The 25,846-nt window shown below is 35.4% G+C and overlaps 1 protein-coding gene across 1 annotated transcript in view; it reads left to right on the top strand.

The window, feature by feature from the left end:
* The window catches only part of ADAMTS19 (ADAM metallopeptidase with thrombospondin type 1 motif 19), a 446,085-nt gene that overhangs the window by 260,301 nt on the left and 159,938 nt on the right, over nt 1-25,846 (top strand). Inside the window, exon 8 of the mRNA XM_066341625.1 lies at nt 6,975-7,080. Coding sequence (XP_066197722.1) covers nt 6,975-7,080 — 106 coding nt within the window. The remainder of the gene's footprint in view (nt 1-6,974; nt 7,081-25,846) is intronic.

The following is a 25,846-nucleotide window of genomic DNA, read 5'->3' as shown; positions in this document are numbered from 1 at the left end:
GTGTTCCCTAGGTGTGGTCTGTCTGCAGGCCTGCCACCCCTTCTGTTGCTGCTGCCTAGGGCGTTTGGGTATGGGCGTTGCCGGTGCCTGTCCACTGGCGCTGTTGCTGTGGTTTTCGCCTCTCCTTCACGGGAGTGGCTGTGATCATGTGCTCAGGTGTACAAGCCTCAGTGGCTTCAGTGGCCTCGGCCTTCACCCCGCCCCTGCGGGTGGCATTATGCTCAGCCCTGAGGTTAGGGGTGGGCACCTTTGCTCAGTTGCAGGTCTCTGCTTGATTCTGGGCTTTTGCCTTGCTCCTGCAGGAAGAGCCCGCTGGTGGGATGGCTGCAAGCCTTGGCTCCACTGGCCAGGAGGGACTGCGTGTCCATGCTCAGTAGCGGGACTCCGCCTGTTCTGGGCTTTTGGCTCCACCCGTGCGGGAGGAGCCGGCTCCCGTGTCAGGCCTCAAGCTCGGTTCTGTGGGTGGGTCAAGACTGCGCTCCTGAGCCCTTACTCAAGGGCGGGTCTCCACCCCTTCCCCTGCAGGTTGGATTGCAGGCGGCCCACAGCTGGGCTTGACTACTTTCGCATGTCCCCTACTTCCCAGCCGGGCAAGACCGAGCTCACACCTGGTCCTCATTGGTGGCCTGCCAGCTTCTGCCCTTGCCGACAGAACCACCGCCCGCTCTTGGACAAGCCCTCAGCCGTGTGAGTGGGTGCACTGCAGCTCAGACTCTAAGACTCATTACTGTAGTCCTGAAAGCTCCCTCCTTCTAAGCGACTCTGCTGTAAGTGCCATGGGAGAGCTTGTTAGGCATGTGTCCTGCTTCCCTTTGCTGGTATTGCTGTTTCCAGGGGAAATATTTACTTCACATTTGGGGAATGACTCGTCCCAGGGGTTAGGGTGGCTGTCTCTCAAAGTGTTTCTCCCTGTGCCACCTAGATTACACTCTCTTCCTGCTGCTCCCCTCCTCTCCTCTCTCCCCATCCCCCGGATCACCAGGAGAGTGGTTGTGAGAGAAGTTTTCTGCGTGGTCCCTTTAAGAAGAATCCTGTGTCTGAGAAATCAGTCTCTTTCTCACAAACAGTATCCTGACTTGTTTTGCAGCTAAATACTCTCCATACGCCTCTTCTAGGCTCTGGGGCTGCAGGCTGGGGCTTTGTTCCTGGGATTCAGGACCCTCCCCTCTCTGCTAAACTCACTTCCCGCCACGCGAGTCTCTCCCGCCTGCTGTTTGCTCCGCTCTGGGGAGCTGGGCACCCCTCTCCGCATTTCCGTTTTTCCTACCAGTCTCAGTGTGGCTTCTTCAGTGTTCCTTGGGTGAAGAGTCCTCTTAGTTTAGTCCAAAGTTGGTTTTCCAGATGATGGTTCTTAAAATGAGTTTATAATCCACTTTGGTTCTAGGAGGTGGAAGTTGGTATGTCAACCTACTCCATCGCCATCTTGTCTCCTCCCAGAGTTTTTTTTAGTAAAAGATTTCTTTACAAAGGGTCTGTATTACCTCTATTTTTAAATAACAGCTGTATTAAATCCTTTCTCCTTCTAAGCTCTACCCTTTATTGTAATAGGAAACATGTGGGTTTTGGGAAAGGAACTGAAATGCATGGGATTTTAAACAGAATAATGCAAGTCATTTAAATTAGTCATGGTTGTAGTCATTCTCCATAACTTTTAAGTAAAAGAAAATCTTGGTATGCCAAATGTAAGAACAATGAAACTTAAATTTATCAGTCTTAGTTAGATTCAGACTTAACAATCACATAAAAAAAGAATAGGAGTAAAGAATCTATTTTGTTGGTTAAGTTATACCCTTGTCTTTTAGAGATTTTATTAATTACTATTCAAATTTCATAGGCATATTACCATATTTATATATGTAATATTTCCATTAGTAATTGTAAACATTTACATGAATTTGGAAAATGAGAAAAAAGGAGGTAAATTATTCATAATCACTTTATGTAATATAATTGCTATTAGCAAATTAATGTATTTATGTAATATTTTTGTTCTATTAAAATGTGATGGTATAGATATTTTAATACTTATTTGTAATCATACCTCTATGTCAATATGTACTTATCACTTTTTATTATATTTTATAGTATAGGTATATATCTTATGTGTTATAAATTATAATGTTTATCACCATGACCATACAATGGTCATTGATTTTTCTATATCCTGGTGAGGAATTTAGGGCCTCCAGAAAGGTCACTGTTCATTCTTTCTTTTCCACTCTACTACAGGCTGGTGCCAGACAGATACCAAACAGATATATCTGTTGCACTCCTCTTGATTCCTACTGCTGCTTCTAGATCAGAATCTTCTCTTTATTCTCCTGTTCAAGAGCAGAAGCTCTTGAACTTGACAATCTTATTTCTCACTGTTACTGTGAGCGATTGATCTCCTTGATTCTCACCCATATGTCCTGTGAATATTGGCCACCTTTTTCACCTTCCTGAGTTTACTGTGATCATGTGCAATTTTATGTTTGTGTAATCAGTCCACCCAACACTACTTAATAATTCTTTGACCTCAATCTTGTTGACCCCTACTTCTACCCTTCTTTACTTTCAAGGCAATACTTAACTATGTTATGAAACTATATTCTCCAATACATTTTTGGAAAGTGTCTGTTCTTTTTCTTCATTGACGTCTCCATTTTTCTGATCACTAGATTCTGTTCTCCAAATTATCAGCCTCCAGTGTGCTTACTTCATATGTATCAGAGAGCCTACAAGTTCTATTCCTTCTTTCCCTCTCAGTTTTATTGCCAACTCTTATATCCTTTGATTCTTCCTTTACACCTGATCTATAAAACCTCAACCCAAATTTAATCCAAATATTACTCTTTTCTGTTTCAGCCATTAGGTTGGATACTCCCAACTGGGTATATTAGTGCTACTCTGGGCTCATGCTCTCCCTCTCCCTCTGAACCATCAGTTTCCTGATCAACTTACATTATGTTTCCACTAGTACTTAATCAGCTGTCTTTCTCATTTCTCAGTTGCTATTCTAAGCTTTCTTTTCTTTTCCAAAAAATGCTATTCAACTCCTATCCACCTTTGACCCATGCATCAGATAACATTCCCTCTTTTTCATTGAGACACACAAGAATATCAGAAAGTGACTTCCTTAACAAGCTGCATCTGTGAAAGTCCTACAGCAGTCAGATTCTATAGGGAAACTATAAACATTTCTATTAAAGTTAGCAGGAAAAACAAGAAGCCCACTATCACACATATATTTCAAGTGTGTTGGAAATCTTGGCCAATATAGTAAAATAACCAAAAAATATAATATTATATATATATATAATATATATGTAATATATATATTATATATATATATAAACTGCATATGGTGATGAGATTTAGTTGTAGTGAAAAAGTTATGAAATATATGAACATCCTAAGGGAAATTTTGTACCAAACAGTGGTCACTGGCATGATAATTACTGTTGAGCTTAACTTACTATTTTTGTGGGACACTTATTGTCAAATTATATCTTTAAAAAATTTTTAAGCCTCAAGAAATTTTTTTTATAATTTTTAAAAATATTATATTTATTGATTTTAGTGGGGGTGGGTGGACAAGAAGTAGTTGCTTCACTTTAGCTGTTCATTGGTTGCTTATGCGTGCCTTGACCGGGCAAGCCCATGGTTTTGAACCAGTGACCTCAGCATTCTAAGTCTGTGCTCTATCTGCTGTGCCACCACAGGTCAGGCAAAGCTCAAGAGAATTTTAATACTCTATTAATAAAAAATATTTTTGTTTTACCTTCCTTCTCATCCACCCTCCTTTCTTTTTCCTTCATTTCTTATACTACAAGTTCAGTTAACTTCCAAAGTTCAGTTGTTTTTCTTATGCTTCCAAGTTCAGTTATTTTTCCATTTTTTGTTGTATAAATAAGTACATGACTTTGCTCTTAAAATTTGCATTATGTTTAAGAATTAAAAAATTTTTTTTTCATTTGTTGTTTAATGAGACTAGATAAAGAATACATTTTCCTCTTCCTCTTTTCCTTCCCCTAACTCCTCCCTGTTTATCTTGCCTTCCTTCCTACATTGTGTTGATTTAATCCTGGAGTACTTTTTTTTTTTTTTTCAAGAGAAGCAGGGAGAGAGATAGAGATAGAGATGTGAACATTGAGCTGTTCCTGTATGTGCCCTGAGCGGGAATGGAACCAGCAACATCTCTCTGAACTTTGGGAGGATGCTTCAACCAACCAAGCTATCTGGCCAGGGCTTTATTTTTTTTTTAACATTTTAAAAATATTTTATTTATTCATTTTAGAGAGAAGAGAGAGAGAGAGAAAGGGGGAGAAGCAGGGAGCATCAGCTCCCATAGGTGCCTTGACCAGGCAAGCCCAGGGTTTTGAACTGGCAACTTCAGCATTCCAGGTCGACACTCTATCCACTGTGCCACCACAGGTCAGGCCAGGGCTTAATTTTTTTTTTAATTAATTGATTTGGAGAGACAGAGAAGAGAGAGAGATAGGAGAGGAGAAGGGAAACATTCCTTTGTTGTTCCACTCAGTCATGCATTTGTTGGTTGCTTCCTATGTGTGCCCTGACTGGGGATCAAAGCCACAACCTTGTTGTTTCAGGACAACACTCTAACCAACTGACCTAACTGGCCAAAGCCTAGTCCTGGAGTACTTTCAATTGCCTTAATCAGCAAAATGAAGTAATTGGGCTGATCATCCACTCAATGATTCACAGAGAAGTCATTTAATCTATCTGTAGATTTCAAATCTCTATAAAATCAGCCCTAGCAGGATAGCTTGGTTGGTTAGAGCATCATCCCGAAGCACAGAGGTTGCCAGTTCAATTTCCAGTCAGGGCACATACAGGAGCAAATTCATGTTTCTGTCTCTCCCTCTTCCTTTCTTCCTCTGCCTCTAAAATTAATAAAATAAACATTAAAAAAACTCTATAAATTATATTTTGACTTTTAAATATATAGAGAAAATAACATCTATGTGTATATTATCACTTAGCTGTTTCGGTAGTTATATTTTTTAAATAATGTTTATACTATATTGAAAATAATATGTTTATACTATATTTTGCTTAAATATGTTTATACTATAATATATACTATATATAATAAATATATAATATATATAATAAATAATACATATAATATATAGTATATATTATATACTATAATATATATTTATACTATAATAATATGTTTATACTATTTTATTACCCTGATAGGCCAGTAAATACCAGGTCTTGACATGCATATAGTATTTCAAATATACTTTCAACTAGTCTCCATTTTCAGTCCTCCTATAACCCTCCCCTCAGACCTGGTGTGCCTCAGTTCTTTAGCTTCTCTGGGTTTCCACCTCACTCATAAACTCTTCTTTCCTGTCATTTGGCTGTGACTCCACTAAATCACTTCAGATTCCTCCATGAGTCTTCTGTCTTTCCTAAATATGGGGAAATTATTTATTATTATTTTTTTAAGCTGGGAGGGAGCAGGTAGGACAGACATGACAGATACAGACAGATAGGAAGGGGAGGAGATGAGACGCATCAATTCTTCGTTGTGGTACCTTAGTTGTTCATTGATTACTTTCTCATATATGTCTTGACCCTGGGGTTCCTGGTGAACCAGTGACTTCTTGCTTAACCCAGTGACCTTGGGATCAAGCCAGCGACCTTGGGTTTTAAGACAGCCACCTCTGGGCTCAAGCCAGTGACCCTAGGGTCATATCTATGATCCTACACTCAAGCCAGCAACCCCTCATTCAAGCTGGCAACCTCAGAGTTTTGTACTTGGGTACTCAGCGTCCCAGGAAGACACTCTATCCATTGTGCCAGTGCCAGCTCAGGCAAACTGTTTTATTTAAACTTAATTATTTATTACTGTTATTTTTTAAGTTTCTGGACCAAGGAGAAAACTCACAAGCAGTCAGTCAATCATCTTTTAACTAGAGTCAAACTGTGCACTAAATTGTTATCAGAAGCGAAATACACATTGGTGGGTAGATGGATTCAGAGTTGAGTCCAAACCCCCATTTTATCCTATTTAGTAGTCACGTGTTGTTTAGGAAATAATTTTGTCTGTTCAGGCCTTAATATTTTCATGAAATAAGATTAAATGTATTTTATAAGAATATGAGGATTAGAGAATATACAGCAAATTCAATTAATACTATATATTATTTTAATAGCTTTTGTTATATGAAAAGGCATTAAAACTTACACTTAGAAGATTTTAATCCCTTATGTTAAATAATATTTATTCAAGGATATATCTGATTTGGTAAAATAGTACAAAAATCTTTGACTAAAGAGTTATTAATGATTTCAGATATTCATCTTTACTAATAATTTAAACCAAAAGATCAAATAACTTGCTGAAAGTTTTATCTTAAATAATATTTCAGTATCATATAGTCTGCAGTTGAACCATCTTATTTGCCAAAAGTTTTCAGAAGAAACATTTTCAGTTTTCCAAATACCACAGAGAGTTTTTATGTCATGTTAGTTAAAATGGTATTTCACAAAATTAAATTTCAAAATGTATTAATTTGATATATAAATGTAAGTACAAGAAGGTCCTATATGTAGTTTATTTTAGGATATTTCTTTGAGATTAGATTCTTCACAAGAATCAAAAAATATTTAACAATATCATTGCTTTTTTATTTACATTTATAAGTTGCTACTATTCATTTACCTTAAATGACAATGAAAACTTATAATTATAAAATATATTCTTACAGTATGCTTTTTGAATATTGGATAATTAATAAAATAATTTTATCTAAAATATAAAATTAAAAAGAATATTAATAGTTTATTGAGTGATGTTTACATATGCATTTTCCCCTAAAATTCCATTTATAAAGGCTAGATATATTTTAACACTGACATACTTTATTTTTCTTCCCTTTTTGTTTCTTCTAGTAGTACCTAGCATAAAAATTTACACTTTAATTATGACATATGATAATGTTTCTGTTTTCTAGGTATAGCTTACTTGAGTGGAATGTGCAGTGAAAAGAGAAAATGTATTATTGCTGAAGACAATGGCCTGAATCTTGCATTTACAATTGCTCATGAAATGGGTCACAAGTAAGTATAAAAATCCTGGCTATGCTAGCAAATTAGCATATAACTTTACAATTTGAGTTACTAAGTTTTTTGCATATATATATAAATATATATATAAATATATATATAAATATATATATATTTCCCCTCCCCCTTGGGCTCAAGTTTTTTAAAAATTAGGGAAACAAGAAGAGATGGAGAAGACCATCTAAATTTAAAAGTATCTTCTGAATGTTGTAACCATTCCTGATTGCTTGAATAACATTTTATTATGTTATTAAAATCCTCTGTAGAACAGTCATTATATGGTACATGATTGATTTTACTACACAATTTCAAATGAAATAAACATTGCAATGATCCTGACACTAGAGAGCTATGTATTATTTAAACATCTTATGAAAACACTTTGCACAAGTTTAAATACTTTTAGCCTATAATAGAACTGTTGTTTGTTTATTGGCCTGCACCAAGTAAAGGAATTCATCTGTATGGTTTAGGGGTAATGTATTTGAAAGAGAATTAAATTGGACAATTAACATGTAACAAACATTTTGTTCCAGACACAATCTATGCACTTTACATTGATTAGTTCATTTAAAACTTACAAAAAGCAAGGATCTCATTTCATACCTAGTATTAATAATAAGAATAAATAATTAGTAATAGCAACACTTTTGTAGCCCTCACTGTGTGCCAATCACTTCTCTGTGCTTTATATATCTTTACAAGATTCTGGTGTAGTAGTGCTATCAGAGTACCCATCTTCCAGGGGAAAAAACCGAAGTATAGGGAAGTTAATTTACCTTCTCCAAGTTATGAAAATAGTAAATGTTGGAGGAAGGATTTAAACTCAAGTCATCTAATGCAGGTCACACTATTATGAAATTCTTTGTTCAGTGATCTGCTTGCTACCTTTGGGCCCTAGATCACTTATCAGTAAAATGGGGATAATACCTGTGTTATGAGGTTGGTTTGGGATTTAAATGACATAAGAGCTATGCATACATTTACAGGCAGTATATTATATTAGAAGTAGTGTGTGTTAAAGGAATCGAACTAAATGTTGACTGTAGGCTTCCCTACATGGTAGCAGCATCAGTGTGCCAATGAAAAGTATTTTAATGGGACTCAGATTTTGTGAAGTCTTTCTCAGGGAGATGATCATTATAGAGGCTTCTTTAGTGAAAGACATATTTAGTTTGGCAGGCAGTGTTTAAAAATTGAATCAGTTTCCAACAGTAAAAAGTATAGATTTGACATGAAAACTCAAATTCCATACCTGGCAGTATTAAACCCATAGTTCCAAAAGACAGCCATGCATCTGCAGCTGATAGACTGGGCCTATCCTTCCCAGCAGCTCATCGCAGCCCAAAGCACTCTCACATCAGACACCCAGCTCACCTCGCTTTCGCGGTGTGCCTGCACAACTAGGTAAAGTTAAATTTGATTCATATAAGAAAGTTTAAAAGGCAACTTATGTTATGTAGTTTATAAAAATGCTTAATTTAAAAAAAACCTTTTTATTCAGGTAAATGAAGAATAGGAAAATAATTAAGTCATAATTATATAGCTCAGTGAATTATCAAAAATTGAATATTCCATAAGCCCATAACTTAGTACAAGAAATAAGACATTAGCAATGGTGATTTTTTTTGATGTCACTATCAATATTTAAATGTGTAGATATACTTTCATTTTCTCCCACGCAAGCTGTGAGTCTTCTGTTGAGTGCTCTAAAATACAAGTTTATTATTAAAAAAGAGATACAAAAGGAAATAAATGCACATTAAAGTCATCATCCTTTAGGAATAGTATGCAATGCAATAACCTTATTCAGTATTTCACAAATGATGGAATTTAGAATCTTAATTCCAATATAAGTTTTTTATCATTTTTTAAAATTAAATTTGATGCAGTGACATTGATAAATCAGGGTACATATGTTGAGAGAAAACATCTCCAGATTAATTTGACATTTGATTATGCCGTATACCCCTCATCCAAAGTCAAATTGTCTCCCGTCAACTTCTATCTGGTTTTCTTTGTGCCCCTCCCCTCCCCCACCCCCTCTCTCCTTCCTCGCCCCCTCCCCCCTTCCCCCCACCCCCATTACCATCACATTATTGTTCATGTCTCTGTCCAATATAATTTTTATAATTTAAATATATTTTAGTTTAATGATACCAGGAAAAACCAAGTGCATCATTAGAATGAAAAATATCGAGAATGTTTAGAGGCAAGAAAAATTTATCACCAAAAAATTTTAGAGGACTGACCTGTGGTGGCACAGTGAATAAAGCGTCAACCCGGAACACTGAGGTCGCTGGTTCAAAACCCTGCACTTATCTGGTCAAGGCACATATGGGAGTTGATGCTTCCTGCTCCAACCTCCTTTCCCTCTCTCTCTCTCTCTCTCTCTCTCTCTCTCTTTCTCTTATTCTCTCTCCTCTCTAAAATGAATAAATTAAAAAAAAAAACCTTTAAAAAAATTTAGCACAATAAATGCAAATTAATTATAACTATAATTTTTATAATTTAAATGTAAGTTTCTGAATAATTATAACTTTCACTATTAAGCTGTGCATTAGCAGGTTGATACACAAGCAATCTGAGTACAGTTTTATGCAACAGATGTTAAATAATTTTGTTAAGTACCCTGAATAGTAGGAAATTCACTTTAAAAAGTTATTTTACTTTTTAAAAACAGATATGTAAAATTACTTTTCATTGTTATAGTCTTAGATGCAGAAAAAACACTAACTAAAGGAACCAACCACAATGCATATTACTTTATTAACATGTAAAGGCTTGATTAAGAACCTACAACTACTTCAATAAAAATACTAAATAATATGGTTTAGAGAAAGGCCACTTCAACTTCTGTGGTAGAAACATTGCTTTATGACCAGAAACTCAGATTGGAATGGCTAAAATGTTATAAAATATTATTTGATTTGATTTTTATAGAGCTGTATCCAAAATCAATAGAGATGTGCCCAAGGTATGTGTAATGCTAATGGATTAAGACCAGGACATGTGATATATGTTGAGCTACTTGGTTGCTAAAAGTTCCCCTTACTAGGAAGCAGTATTTGTCTTGAAAGTAGAATCTAGTGTTTTCTTGACGGTAGAGATAAGAGACACTAGCTGTGAAAATAATGGTATCTTTATAAAGAATAAACAAACAGAAGGGAGTTCATCTATATAAATTCAGTGCAAGACATAAAGCACAAAAAGAAAAACGTATGTGAAAGTGCCAAATGCTAGTTGCTAGTCGACCAGGGAGGGTAGAGCATAAAAGGGGCATCAAGTATTTGGTGCCAAAAGGAGATTAGATTTTGGGTGATAGACACACAATACAATATTCAGATGATGTATCATAGAAATGTACACCCAAAACCTACATAATCTTATTAACAAATGTCACCACAATAAATTTAATTTAAAGATGGAACAAATGTAGGAAAGGGAAAATTTAAAAATGTGCATATATACATAGCCTCTCAAATGGGGAAAGTTTTTATAGATGTAAGATAATTGTATCTGCGAATCCTCTATGCACACACATACGGTGGTGATGCTCTTTTCATTTTAGAAAGTAGCCAGTGTTGAATATTTAAAAATAATCTTTATCATCTATCTATCTATCTATCTATCTATCTATCTATCTATCTATCTAATCTATCTATCATCTATCTATCATCTACATATCATCTATCATCTATCTATCTATCTATCTATCTATCTATCTATCTATCTATCTACCTACCTACCAACTATCTATATATTTTAAAAGGGAAAAAAAGATAACTAAATATTTATGGTATTAATCAGAAAATGGAAAAAATAGAAAAATATAGCATTTTTTAAAAATTGAATTTATTATGTGATACTAGTTAACATAATTATACACATTTCAGGTGCCCAATTCTACAACACATCTCTGTACACCTAAAAGTATAGTTAAGGTTCAGCTACTTAAGTAAAACTGTTATAATCTTTTTTTTTTTTTCTTTTTGGATGTTTTTTTTCTTTTTTCTTTTTTTTTTTTTTTGGTTATAACTTCTTCCCCTAGAATTTCCAGTATAGGCATAAAATGGACCATATAATTCTGTAATCCACAATTTAAAAAGTAGTAGAATGATTTCATTTAAACTTGTCAATTCAAGAATACCTTTATAATAACATATGAAATGTTCCTAAATTGATTTGGGATGAGTGTAACTTATAAATTTGATTTCTAGAAATCCCCAGAGCAACACCACAAATACAAAAATCAATATGGGCCACCAAATAATAAAAAGTGACTCTTAAGGATAAGAATTTGAGTAATTGAAGAGAACAAAATATATATATATATATATTTTAATATCACAAAGGAATCTTACATAATGTCAGCAAAAATGTATTCAATTTTTTCCTTTGGAAATGATCAACTTAAAACTATCTTATATGGGCCCTGGCTGGTTTGCTCAGTGGCTTGAGCATTGACCCGGTGTGCGGACATCCCAGGTTCCATCCTTAGTCAGGACACTAAGGAGAAGTGGCCATCTGCTTCTCTTCCCCTGCCTTTCCCCTTCAGAATCCCCCTCTTCCCCTCTGGTAGCCCGAGTGCCACCTGGGGCGGGGAGCTGAGGGTACAGATGGGTTGATTTGGGGCATCGAGGATAGATGGGGTCGCCCACACAGGGCACATGCGGGAATCTTTCTGTCTCCCCACCTCTCATTTAAAAAAAAAGAGAACAAATCTTATATATAAATTATACTAAAAATGTAAGTTAGCATTATAGCAATAGAGGAGAAATAAATGATTCATTCTAATGGTTTATGTTTTTCTTTCATAATTATTTTTCTTATAACCCAAAATTTTAAGAATGGAATGTTTCAATTAATATTGAGTGTTTTTATACTTATGAAATATGAATGAGATCTTCATTAATTTACTGTAATGATGACTAAAACTTTATTTTTATAAATCAAAATATCAACTAATTGTTCATAAAGTTGACAGGGTTTGTTGAGTGCATATTGTACATATTCACCACACTTTATATATTTACACGATCTCTATAAGTAACAATTTGTTGGAAAAAAGAGATTTGCCTTTAATGTCAAGCCATAATTTATTATTAATATATTAATTGTGGTTGGATTAATATATTAATATTAATCACCCTGACTTTCCATGATTTGCTAAAGGACTTACAAAACTCAGCGAAACTGTTTTACTCATAATTATAGTTTATTGTAGTGAAAGTTATAGAAAACGGCAAAGAAACAAGGCCCAGGGCATCCAGGAGACACCTGGCACAAGCTTCTACTTGCCCTTTTCCACTGGAATTGGGCAGACAGTGCTTTATTCTCTCAATAATAGTATGTGAAACATATCCAGAATATTAGAAGCCAGAGAAGTTAACCTGAGCCTTGTACCCCAGGGTTTTTACTGGAGTTTGGTCATGTAGGCAGGCTGACCATCCCCAGGGCAGACCTTCAGTTTTCATCCCCTTCAGAGGTCAAGCTGGCCCAAATCCCACCCCCTGACCCCCTATCACATTGTTAGTATAAACTAACCACTTAAATGAAGTTTCTCTTATTGGGCAGGATATTCCAGAGGCTTAAAGGTTACCTCCCAAGGGCCAAGAAAGGACCTGATCTTTCTTTGGAATGTGCCGGCTTTGAACCACCCAAACTTGTGGAGTTAACTCTACTGCCCAATTACACATAATTATTGAAATCTTAAAATATATTTATTAGGTTGCTAAAGGCTATCTAGCAAAAATAATGTCTTGTTTTATCAACAGGCTTTGCACTAGATACTGTGTGTTCATAGCTAATTCAGTCTCTTGAAAATCTTGAGCTAAGTATTGTTGTTATTTTTACAGATGAAGGAACTGATGCTAATAGAGATTAATTTTTCAGCCATTCTTTTGTTTGATATTAAGAATGTACTTTTGATCAAATACATTATGGTTTTCTTAGTTAATTTAATCTTGCTTTTTAATGTTTTTGACCTACAGGTAGTTTTAGTAGTCAAATCTCTTATTTTCTTTTATTATTTCTTCTATAGCTTTTTGCAATTAACAGTGCTTTCTTATTCTAAAATCAGTGAAATACATTTGTGTCCAATTGTTTTATATTTTTTCTGGCTCTTTCTCTAGCCATTTAACACTAGTCATTTAACATCTAGAATCTACTTTAGTGTATATAGTAAGTTTTCACCATTAAATTTCATTTTCTCAATAATTGCTCAGTAAATGATTTTACTATTGAAGATGTGGTGTGTGATGAGATAAGCAGCTATGCCAGATTATAGATGGTGTATTTCTGTAAAAAAGGATCCCCTAATTGCAGCCAGAGCACAGACCACACTCTGAGTAACCCTGTTGTAAACACGAAGTCTAAGTCAGTGTTCATAGGAAGTCATGTTTGAGTTGAGGGAGACCAATCATTTCATTTTAGCCTCAAAGGTGGTCTGTATTTGAATCATGTTTCTGTCCTCATTCATTTGTGAAGAACTTTTAGACATAAATCCTGGATGCAATCCATTGCAAAGAATGAGTTGGTCATTTGTACAAATATGTTGTGGTGTTTTAGATGGTTTTCTTATATAAATACAAATAAATATACACACTATATATATGGTATATATATTTTTTTTTTGGTTCTATACATGTTGTATATATTCTACACATATATAACATTCTTTTTCATTTAGGGCCATAAATATTTTAGTCCTCTGTGTGAATTACAACCAAAGGTAAAACAACTCCTTTAATATCAGATAAGCTTTTACTAAAAGCTTATATAAAACCAGGTTTTAGGTATACAGTATGTGTTTAAAAGTCATTGTAGCCTGATTGCAGTGGTGCAGTGGATAAAGCACCAACCTAGAATGCCAACGTTGTCAGTTCAAAACCTGGGCTTGCCTGGTCAAGGCACATTTGGGAGTTGTTGCTTCTTGCTCCTCCCCCTCCCTTCTCTCACTTTCTCTCTCCTCTCTAAAATAAATAAATAAAATCTTTGAAAAAATAAAAATGTAAAGAAAAGTCATTGTAATAACATAATCCTCTGTGTATTTTTCTGTCGTTGCTAAATCAATAGATTTATGGACACCAAACCTTTACTCTGGCTTAGCCCACTGAGGCCAAAGACTTATGTTCCCACCTGAAGAAGGAAAGCAAGAATATTAGCTTTATTTAAGAGATGATGGTTGCCAAAGGCCACAAAACTAATAAAGTACCTGAGTGGGAGCTCAAAGTCAAGTCTGTTCAAATCTAATGTCCATGTCCTCAATGACTATGCTATGCCAGAAATGCAGAGGGTAATTCTAATCAACTAAACTCTACTTCTTTCTGGGCTTGTCTGCATCATCTGCCCCACAGTATTTTTTCTGCCATACTTCAGACTGTGCTTCCTTTCGTTCTTAGCACTAGAGTTTTCAGTGTTTCTGATGCAGCGTGGCTCTTTGTACTGCAGGTCATTGTCACATGCCCCTAGTTATTTCCTATTGATCATAACATATATCAACAACCATTCCTCTGTGTAGATCAAACTCTATATTAAATACTTAACAGTGTCATCTCTTTATTAATATACGTTATTCATCTGCTAGATATATAATGCACAGGCTGTATGCTCCAAGAGGTAATGAACCAGGGCTATATTTTTTTATCTTGGGATTTCCAATGCATTTGATAGTGCTCAGTGCATAGTAGGCATTCAGTAAGTGTGAATTAAATAAATGAATGCTTTAATACAATATAATAGTTATCTTATTAAAATATTCTTACTCATAGAACATCAATGAAAATTTATTTAAAAATGCAGAGCTTTGAAATTTACTCATATACTTTTGAGAAACACATAGGGCAAAGAAAAATTACTAGGAAAACTAGAATATTCCCAATTTTTAACAATAACAATATAATATTTAGCAGGTTTGTAGCATGAAAAGAGAGGAAAATTTATATCTTTAAATTTGTTCACAAAAATTAGAGGATCAGAGAATATGCAGATATTCCAGTACTTTCAGCCTTTTGTATAGTGCATTTTCACCGATGAAATAAAAGTTGGTTTTTCATCTCATTTGTATAACCGAACAACTTTCTTTGACTTATCAGTTGCTTTTCTAATGTTCTTGTTTAATAGAAAAAAATCAAATGCTTCTTTTTTTATTGCTTCATATTCATTTTGAAATATCCCCTAATTTTTGTGAGCAGTATATATATATTTACATATTCTTCATGATATCTTTAAACATTAAAAATATATAATGAGGAAATTAATGACCTAAGTTTTCAAATTAAGAAGTTAGAAAAATGACAATAAAAGAAATTAGAAGACTAAGAAAATATAGAAAATAATAAAAAAAATGCAATAAAACTGAACTATCAAGCTAAAATTAGAGCTATTAAAATGCAAATAAAATTGATGAATATAAAATTACTGAAAAGGGGGACAATTCAACTGTATTAGAAATGCTAAAGGAGGCATAACACAGATATGAAAGATTTTTGAAAAGACACTAATGCACAGAATACTTTTATAACAAAAAATTAAAACACAGATGAAGCCCTGGCCGGTTGGCTCAGTGGTAGAGCATCGGCCTGGCGTGCAGAAGTCCTCGGTTCAATTCCCGGCCAGGGCACACAAGAGAAGCGCCCATCTGCTTCTCCACCCCTCCCCCTCTCCTTCCTCTCTGTCTCTCACTTCCCCTCCCACAGCTGAGGCTCCATAGGAGCAAAGATGGCCCGGACGCTGGGGATGGCTCTGTGGCCTCTGCCTCAGGGGCTAGAGTGGCTCTGGTCGCAACATAGCGACGCCCCAGATGGGCAGAGCATCGCCCCCTGGTGGGCAGAGCGTCGCCCCCTGGTGGGCGTGCCGGGTGGATCCCGGTCGGGCGCATGCGGGAGTCTGTCTGACTGTCTCTCCCTGTTTCCAGCTTCAGAAAAATGCAAAAAAACAACAACCCACAGATGAATTAGAAAAGTTCTAAGAAAATAAAAGAAAAACTTAATGCTCCGTAGTTATTTGAAGAAATTGAATCAGCACTTTAAAATCTTCCCAAAGAAAACACCAGGTTAAAACCTAGGAATTGGTTTAGAGAATAAATAATACTAATATAAATCTAATTTCTTTTAGAAAATGAAGGAACATTCTTCAAGTCATTATTTGAGGTTCATAAGATTGTCATAAAAATCACAAGAGGACAATTACGAGGAGGAAAATTACATCAATTTTACCCAAGAATGATGCAGAAATGACAAGGAAACATTTTCCAAATAAAGCAGCAGTTTGTTAACAAACAAAGGAACCAGAGTTGGCTTTACAGCAGGATAGCAAAGCTCATTCATTTATCATTTAATATTCTTAATCCCCACATTAACAAATTAAAGGTAAAAACTACACCATCTCAGTAGACACAGAAAAAATCCAATAAGATAAAATTTACTCATTTATATTTAACAAAATCAATGGAAAACATCATTCTTAATGGTGAAATATTAGAAATTTCCCCTACAAAATTAAGAAAAAAAACCCCCAAGGTTCTCAATATACCTGCTTTTATTATGCTCTGGGAGTCCAAAGAAATGTAGCATGACAAAAAAAAGTATAGGATGAGTGTAAGGTAGGTGGATAATGGGGCATGGTCATGTGGAGAACTCAGACCCGCCCACTTTGGCTAGGACCGCCCACAATCAAGCCTGCCAAAGGAAGCTTCCCAGGAACCATTTGGAAAGAAGTGATCGTCTGCCAGCCAGTGAAATTTCACCACGTCATAGTAGCTCCACTTCCCTAGAGGGACCCTTTAAATATCTCCCACGCGGTTTAATCCGTGCGACTTCCCTAGCCTCCATCTTTCTTTCCTCGGGGCCAGGGAACCTTGCCGGGTGGGATGTGCGCTCTGTACTCAATAAAGCCGTCTGCTATTCCACGCTTTGTGGCTCTACCCTCTTCCTTCCTTCTCGGCGGGGAAAAATACCTTACAATGAGAATGGAAGATAAACATTTTAACTTGCAAATTATATGATTGCCTACATAAAAACATTATAAAAAATAGAAATAAATATGGAATTAAGTGATGAGTTTAGTAAGATTATTGGATCTAAGGCAAGTATACAAAAATTAGACATTAACAAAAAATACAAAATATGAAAAGATTGTATTTAATGTAGCAATAGAAAATACAAAGTACTTAGGAATAAATCTAACAAAATATAATAAAGTCTATACCCCTATTAAAATGCATTAAATTAAGCCTTTTTCAGTAAAAATATACCATGTTGGTGAATAAATACAATATCTTATAGATGTCAATTCTGCTGCAAATAATTTAGAGGTCCCTGGAAATTCCATAAATATACCATCACAGCTTCTCTTATGGAAGTTGGTAAAGTAGTTCCAAAATTTATATATAGATGCAAATTGCCAAAAATAGCCAAAATATTCATGAAGAAGGAAAAGATAAAGGTGGAGGCAAAAACAGAGGGAGATGCAGAAGAGAATAATATGGGAATCTCATTCTAAGAGAGATCAAGACCTGTTATGGAGCTGTAGAAGCTAGGACATTTTGACATCTATGTAATTATAGACAGACCAAAAGAATAAAACACAGAGTCATAAACAGACCCATGCTTACATGGAAACTTGGTGTTGACCATGGTGTCACTGCAAGCCAGTAGAGAAAGTTGACTATTTTGAAAAATGTGATGGTGCATTTGGCTTTTACATGTATAAAAAGGAAATTAAAGACCTTATTCATATCATTTCTAAAATTCAATTCTGGATGAAATAAAGAGAGGTAGATCACAGATAACATTTCTTGAAGACTTTATTCATTTTAGAGAGGAGAGGGAAAGAGAAAGAGGAAGGAGCAGGAAACATCAACTTCTTTATGTGCCTTGACCAGGCAAGCCCAGGGTTTTGAACTGGAGACCTCAGTGTTCCAGGTCAATGCTTTATCCACTGTGCCACCACAGGTAAGGTCGCAGATAACATTTTTTTAAGATAAAACATATAAGGTTGTCTTCAGGATTGAAATGGTTTCTGAAACAGCACACTTTTCCTGTCCTCTGTTTGGAAAGCAAAGGAATGAGATCTGACAATCTTAGAATTTGTCTCTTTCTTATTCATGTGATGTTTCCTTTAATATTTAAGTTATATTAGATTATATAACACAGAGACACATAACTATAGCATGTATAAAACAACATATTTTTATGAAAATATTTTATAATGAAAATAAAACTAGAAAGGAGTGGCGAAAAACTAGAAATAATGCTCACAAATAATGAGCATTATTTGTGTAACTGAAAAATTTAACACAATCTGAAAAATACTTATTATATTTCCCCATGTATAAGACACACCCCTTTTCTAAAAATTTGAGGTCTAAAAACTGGGTGCGTCTTTTACAGAGGTTGTAGATTTTTTTTACTTGCATTTCCTGCTTTTTTGCACTTGTTTTTGCGCTCATTGTTGTAGATTTTTTCACTTGTGTTTCCCAATTTTTCACACTTGTTGTCTTTGTGCTCATTGTTTCACTCTTGTTACCAGTATATTACGGTAGGTTACATTTTGCCACAGTCTGCCCAAAAATGACTCAGAAAAGATTTTCATACAGTGCTGAATTCAAGTTAAAAGTGATCCAGTTTGCAAAAGTGAATGAAAATCGTGCTGCTGAATTTAGTTTGGTCCTCCTCCAACTGAGAAATCAATCCAAGACTGGCTATGGGAAGAAGAAACCCTATTGAAAACACCACGGCAGAAGGTGGCTAGGAGAGGCAAGTCAGCAAAACAGCCTGATTTAGAGAGGGAATTAAAGATATGGATTGAGGAGCAAAGGGCAATTGGAATTCCTGTATCCACAAAGATGGCTCAGCACGAGGCAAGAAGAAATGCTGATGAAAAAGAAGTTACTGATTTCAAGGGAGGACACAATTGGTGCTTCAGGTTCATGAAAAGGAATGGACTGAGCATGCCTACATGCACCAGACTTGCCCAAAAGATGCCTGAAAGCTATGAATGAGCAGAAGGTCCTTGAATTTTATTGTTTTGTCATTCAATGTCAGAAGACACATCAGTTTGAATTGGGACAGATTGCAAATATGGATGAAGTCCCCTTCTAATTTGATGTCCCAAGTAACAGAACTGTTGATAAGAAGGAGGTGAAACTGTAGCTGTGAAGACAAGTGGACATGAAAAGAGCCATTATACAGTTGTTCTAATTTGTTGTGCTGATGGAACCAAGCTGCCTCCTATGCTGATTTTTAAATGCAAAACAATGCCAAAAGAAGACATTCCTTGAGGAGTGACTGTCCACGTTCATGACAAGGTTGGACAGAACAGGATGGGATGAAGCTCTGGTTTGAGAAAGTTTGGAGAAGGAGACCAGGTGGGCTCTTATGCAAACCTGCCCTATTGATGCTTGATCAGTTCAGGGCACACATAACAAAAACACAAAGAAGATTACTGCAGAGCAAAAAACAAAACTTGCCATCATACCTGGAGGCTTGACATCCCAAGGCTTGACTTGATGTCAGCATTGACAAACCCTTTAAAGCTGCCATAAGAGATGAATGGAACCAATGGATGAAGTCTTCTGAGCACAATTTGACACCAGCAGGAAGAGTGAAGAAACCAAGTGCAGGAGAAGTTTCTACCTGGATGAAAAGATCCTGGGATAATATCAAGATTGAAATCGTTATCAAGTCATTTAAGAAGTGTGGCATTTAAAATGCCATAGATGGACTGAGAATGAGGCAATATATGAAGACAGTGATTCGTCATCAGACACAGATGAGGACAAGCTAATGTTTGGGAGTCTTGGCCGTGATGAGTTGTATGAATTTTATGATGAATAAAACTTGAGTTTAATAACTTTATGTATTGCATTTTTTTTCTAATTTCAGGCCCCAAAATTAAGGTGTGTCTTATACATGGGAGTGTCTTATACATGAGGAAATATGGTATAACAATAAAATAATTTTTATTGGCCTGTTATAAAACTATATAAAATATTTTGCTTTCCAATGCATAAACAACAGTCACTTGCAAACTATTAAGAAAGAAAAAATAATATATATTGAAGATAGCAAAAAATTAAAATTAAAAATTTTAAGATAAAATACCTAAGAATATACTTACAGAGGAATCTACAAAAGAACAGTTTATAACTACACAGAGAGACATAAAAATGGTTTAAATAAATGAAAAGACATTTCCTCGTTTGGAATAGGAACAGTCAATATTTTGAAATGACAATTATCTATATATAAATGTAATGCGATCTGCCCAGAAACGCCAATAGAATTTTCATTTCTTTTTTTATTAGACAAACTGATTATAGAGTCCATATGGAAAAATCAATGTAAGAAACCCCTTGTTAAAAATAAAAAGGAAATGGTGAGGAGGAGGAGAATGAATGCTATCAGATATTATTATATTTCATAGTAGATAAAGCAGTTTGTACTGGTGTTTGAATATGCAGACAAGTCAATGGAAGAGAGAGTAAAAAGAATTCCATTGATGAGCGGGGCAGGCTGTGGAAATGTAGTATATACTAAAAGCTGTATCAACAATTCAAGGAAGGAAATGAGTTATTCATTTGTTATGAGTTATTCATTGTTAACAAAAGTAACAATGGAATCTGATCTGCCCCTTAGACATCACATCAGAATATAGCAAACGATTCTGTTCATTGAGATATTTTGTTTTGTTTTCTTGGCTTTCCCCCCTTTTTTAGTCTTTTAATAAGGAATGTTCATTATTCCAGATATGAAATCTGTAAGTAGTTAGGAAAAGTCACATAAAATTAACAATTCAAAATTAAATATCAATCAGAAAAATATAGAACAATCAAAAGATAAACCACAATCAGTGAAAGTATTTGCAACATATATGCAAAGTAATATTTTCCTTAATATAAAAAGAGGTCTTAGAAATCAATATACAAAAGGACCAAAGCCCATTTGAAAAATAGCAAAGAGCATAACCACACAGCTCATACATAGAGATGTATCCACAGCTTATAAAAAATAATTTTAGCATCATTCATAAAATGCCAATTCAGACCACAAAGCAATTCTACTTTCATGTATCAGATTCCATAAATCTGTACAGATGAATCTATGTTTACTCCCACTATAAAGACCTCTTGCTTGCTTTGGCCAGAAAACTTCCTTCTCTTTCTCCTCATTTTCTCTTATTCTTCTGTAGGTCATTTCCACAGGTAGGTTAAATCTTTAATGATACATCTTCTTATGGGTTCCAGGTAGTTTTCATTTCTAATTTTTTCACAGTTGCTGGTTTATGTTATTTGTAGAATTTTTTGATGTCTGATCAGACTATGTTTCCTGAGGACGGGCTGTGTTTTGTCTTGTTTATGTTTGTTGTTGTTATTTAACATTGTGTGCGTGACATCTTTAATAGGTGCTTAGTAAATAGCTGTTAAATGATGTTTTGATAACAGTGTAAAATGAATGAAAAGTGTTGGAATGTGTGGGAAAACATATTTTTATGTTTTTGGAGGAGTATAAAGCACACTATTTTTGGAGACCATCTGGCAATATTTATCCAAATTTAAATAGAGAACTGCTTGGAATACAGTTTCAGCTCATTTTGCCAGCTTGTGTATAGCACATTTTAAAATATAACTTAATTGATAGTTGTATTTCTGTGTTTATCATAGTGATTGAACATCTCATCTTTTTATGACTTGCTAAATTTAGGCCAATTATGTAAAAATATGTAGCCAGTAAAAATAATCATAAAGACTTAAAAATGATCATTGTTTTACATTAATATATAGTATTTATTTTTTGACCACTTAGTGTCTGATGGCTCATAACTTTCTTTTTCTAAGTATAAAAAGTGCCCTTTTAAGATATGTTTTATTCTTGAAATGATTCAATGGACATAAAATTGTAGACAAAATTCTTTGTCTTGAAATAAGTACATGACACAGTGTAGTAATTTGACTTTAGCATATTTATAGAATTTATACTTGTTATAATGTCAAGAAAATGAGAAAGCTCTAGAAGAGTTATATATTTTTGCAAGTGAAAAGAAACTACATTAAACATACACAATTTATTCCCTGATTAATAATCTCATGATAATTAAATTGCCTACATACATAATTATGTATGTTAGGAGAAATCACTTTTAAATAATGTTATTATAAAATCATAGAGCATTTTTTTGATATGCTTGTTTTGTTTTTTGAACTAGGGGAAAAGATTAATATATTACTAAACTTTGGCACAGAGACATGGCTTTTCCATTAAATTGGCAATCCAAGAACTTCTTCAAAACTGAGAGGCCAATGAGGCAATAAATATGCAAAGGTACCTCCCCGATGGCGGTCAATGTTTGGGGCAACTGATAAAGTTTTATGCCAGAGTACCAAGAATATATATACCTGCGACTATGAGCCTTTGAAATCAATGACTTTTGCTTACATACTCTGCCAGATATTGTGTCTGGATGGAACCAAGGGCAGGGCCAGCCTGCATCTTCAGACAGCTAGCTGTGCTCCTGTTATTGGCATAAGTAATGTTATCAGTTCTTTAGTTGAGATATCTGAAGCATGCTTAACTCTTTCTCTCCTTAGTTCTTCCCATGATCAGTTGCTACATTCTATTCAGTCTTCCTCTGAAACGACTCTCTCATCTGTCTGTTCTCTCCTGTCACTCTTCCAGCCTTGGTCTGTTGACATGTCTGCCTCCCTGGTCTCCTCCCTGGAGGAGACCATCTCATTTTGCTAATCCATCGCACACATTAGCAGATTCAGCTTCCCACGTCTGGTCCTGTTCTGCAGTTTAGAAATCTTTATTGTTCTTTACTAACTAAACTGATGTATGAACTCCAAATTCCTTAGCTTTAGATTTGTAACTTTTAGAGGGTGGTCCTGATCTGTCTTTCCAATTTTATTATTCACTTCTCTATTTTATGAATGCAAAGAGTCCTTAATTTTTATATTTCATGTCTTTATTAATGCTTTTTCTTTTCCCCACTCCTAGCCCTTTCTGATTTATACCTCTTTCAGTTTTACTCATCCATCAACAACCTAGAAAAATGCTCTTACTCTAATTTCCAAGGAAATTAGAACTGAAAGTCTGCCTGGAAATATTTTTTTTAATTCCCTTGTACTGTTTATTATAAATATCACTCATCAGTTAATTTCTAATATGTACAGTTATTTATACTATTATTTTCACGCACATACATGTATACATACCTACCTACCCTACTGCATAGCAATCTCTGAAAATAGGATTTCAGTCTAATCTAATACATTTTCTTACACAGCACGAAGTTGAGTGCATTGTAAATTATAGGTGGTCAAAAGTTTGTTGTGTGAATGAATAAAATTTTACAAAATGTTTATCTGTTGGTCAGTCATCTTTTTTTTTTTTTTTTGTATTTTTCTGAAGCTGGAAATGGGGAGGCAGTCAGACAGACTCCCGCATGCGCCCGACCAGGATCCACTCGGCATGCCCACCAAGGGGCGATGCTCTGCCCATCTTGGGGCGTTGCTCTGCGCAATCAGAGCCATTCTAGGGCCTGAGGCAGAGGCCACAGAGCCATCCTCAGTGCCCGGGCAAACTTTGCTCCAGTGGAGCTTTGGCTGCGGGAGGGGAAGAGAGAGACAGAGAGGAAGGAGAGGTGGAGGGGTGGAGAAGCAGATGGGTGCTTCTCCTGTGTGCCCTGGCCGGGAATCGAACCCGGGACTCCTGCACGCCAGGCCGACGCTCTACCACTGAGCCAACCGGCCAGGGCCTCAGTCATCTTGAGATACAGAGTAGAAGGCAGAAGTGGAGAAGAGAAATTAGTTTGGGCCAAAGAATGCAGTTGCCTTGACTGAGTAAAAGAAAATATGATTATACTAATATAAAGATGGCAAAATAGTTTTCTTTTTTGGGACATGTTATTTTGAATTCCTTTATAAAATAAACTGTGGAAACAAAATAGTTAAGTTATATAGCAGTTATGATGATCCTGCTTGAAATCTGGTTACAGTGTTAGCCATGCAAGCCCTGAAGTTATAGCCTTAGAAGGGCCACATCCAGCAATTTTAGCGATAGGACTATTTTATCTAAAATTCTGCTGATTCAGTAGAAGCCAGCACATGCCCCAGAGGTAGTCTGACAAACATAGATGTAGCTAGTCTCAGCTTGCTGCAGGAGCATGTTTTAGAAGAGAATAAAATATCTGCCTTTTATTTTGCATTGTTATGCATCAGTATATCTACTAGGAGAATAAGAAGATATAAAGGGAGAGTAGACAAACAGTAAGAAATAAATAAAAAACAAAGATAATGGCAATACATCATCATTAGGACTGTTATTGTGGGAAAATATGAACTAACAACAGATTGCTGTAAAACAAAAATAGATATACTTTTACCTCCAGAAATTCATTCCTCCTAAACATGTTCAAAATGAATTGTTCTGTTTTAATACTCCTTGCCTGACCTGTGGTGGCACAGTGGATAAAGTGTTGACCTGGGAACACTGATGTCACCGGTTTGAAACCCTGGACTTGCGTGGTCAAGGCACATATGGGAGTTGATGCTTTTTACTCCTCCCCCTTCTCTCTCTCCCCCTCTCTCTCTCTTCTCTCTCTAAAACAACTGAATAACATTTAAAAAAATAAAATAAAATATTAATACTCCTAAATCCATGACAGTTGGTAATGGCTACATGTAAATATCCTGTCCCCATGTTGTACTCTTGAATTACCTATAGCAAAAGTCGCAAGTGTCTTCCCCTAACACACATGCCTTGATTAAGGTTATAAACTACTCAGTGGGCAGAAGAGAGAGATTGCAAATTAAAGAAATACAATCTTGGACCTGAATTCTTGTCATGCCAACTACCCACTGAATGAACTTTAGGCAGGTTGATCTGTCTGAACTAATTTTCTTCATCTCTAAAATTTGGATAAGTTTTTCTCTCAAGGTTCCGTATTAGATGGGTGATGCCCTAATTGCATGGTGTGGTGGTTGACACATAATACAGAGTGAATGAATAATAATTAGACATAACTTTTTTTTAGACATTTACAACTTTTTAACGAACATTTAAATGTGAAAAGAAGATTTTCAGCCTCCAATGGCCGTACATATCAGTTCATTCAAGGAGTGACTTCATATCCTTCCAAATTCTTATTGGATTGGCAGGAAGTGTGCTTATTATGGAGAGTCATATAGACAACTAGCATAGCTTTTGTATCTGATACTCTATTTAGACAGTGATGCCTGTTAGCATAATAAGGAGCTTGTCCAAGTTAATACTGAGAATGGAACTTGAGCCAGAATAGATGTGGCAGCACTCCCATTCCAGATTCTCTCCAAATGTAAGTTTGGATGTCATAGTGAGTAACGTAGAAAAGGAAAAAAAAATCATCTAATTAATGAAGAGCCTGACGAGAATTGGTCTTCGTTTGCATTTCTCTAACATATCTTGGCAAATGAATGTTCTAGAGTAAGGCAAGCAATCTTGATTGAGTAGAGTATCTGTAGACTTTTCAGGCTATGGTTTCGTGAAGTCAGTAAGAGGTCATGTTAGTTTCAGCTTTCCATCAAATTTACAGAACATTAGTTACACCTATGATTCTGTATCAGTTGATATAGCTATAGACATTTATTTAACAAGGTATTGAAATAAATAATTCAAGGACTTAAAATGATAATAGAACAATTCTTGTTCTCTAAACACAAATTCTAGGTGGTGATAGTTTTCATAAGACTTAAAAATTCATCAGAAATAGAAGATAGTTC

The sequence above is a fragment of the Saccopteryx leptura genome, chromosome 6, assembly GCF_036850995.1.
Source record: "Saccopteryx leptura isolate mSacLep1 chromosome 6, mSacLep1_pri_phased_curated, whole genome shotgun sequence".
In the NCBI taxonomy this organism is placed as follows: Eukaryota; Metazoa; Chordata; class Mammalia; order Chiroptera; family Emballonuridae; genus Saccopteryx; species Saccopteryx leptura.
Note: the sequence above shows the minus strand (reverse complement) of the source record. Positions and strands in the feature narration are given on the sequence as shown.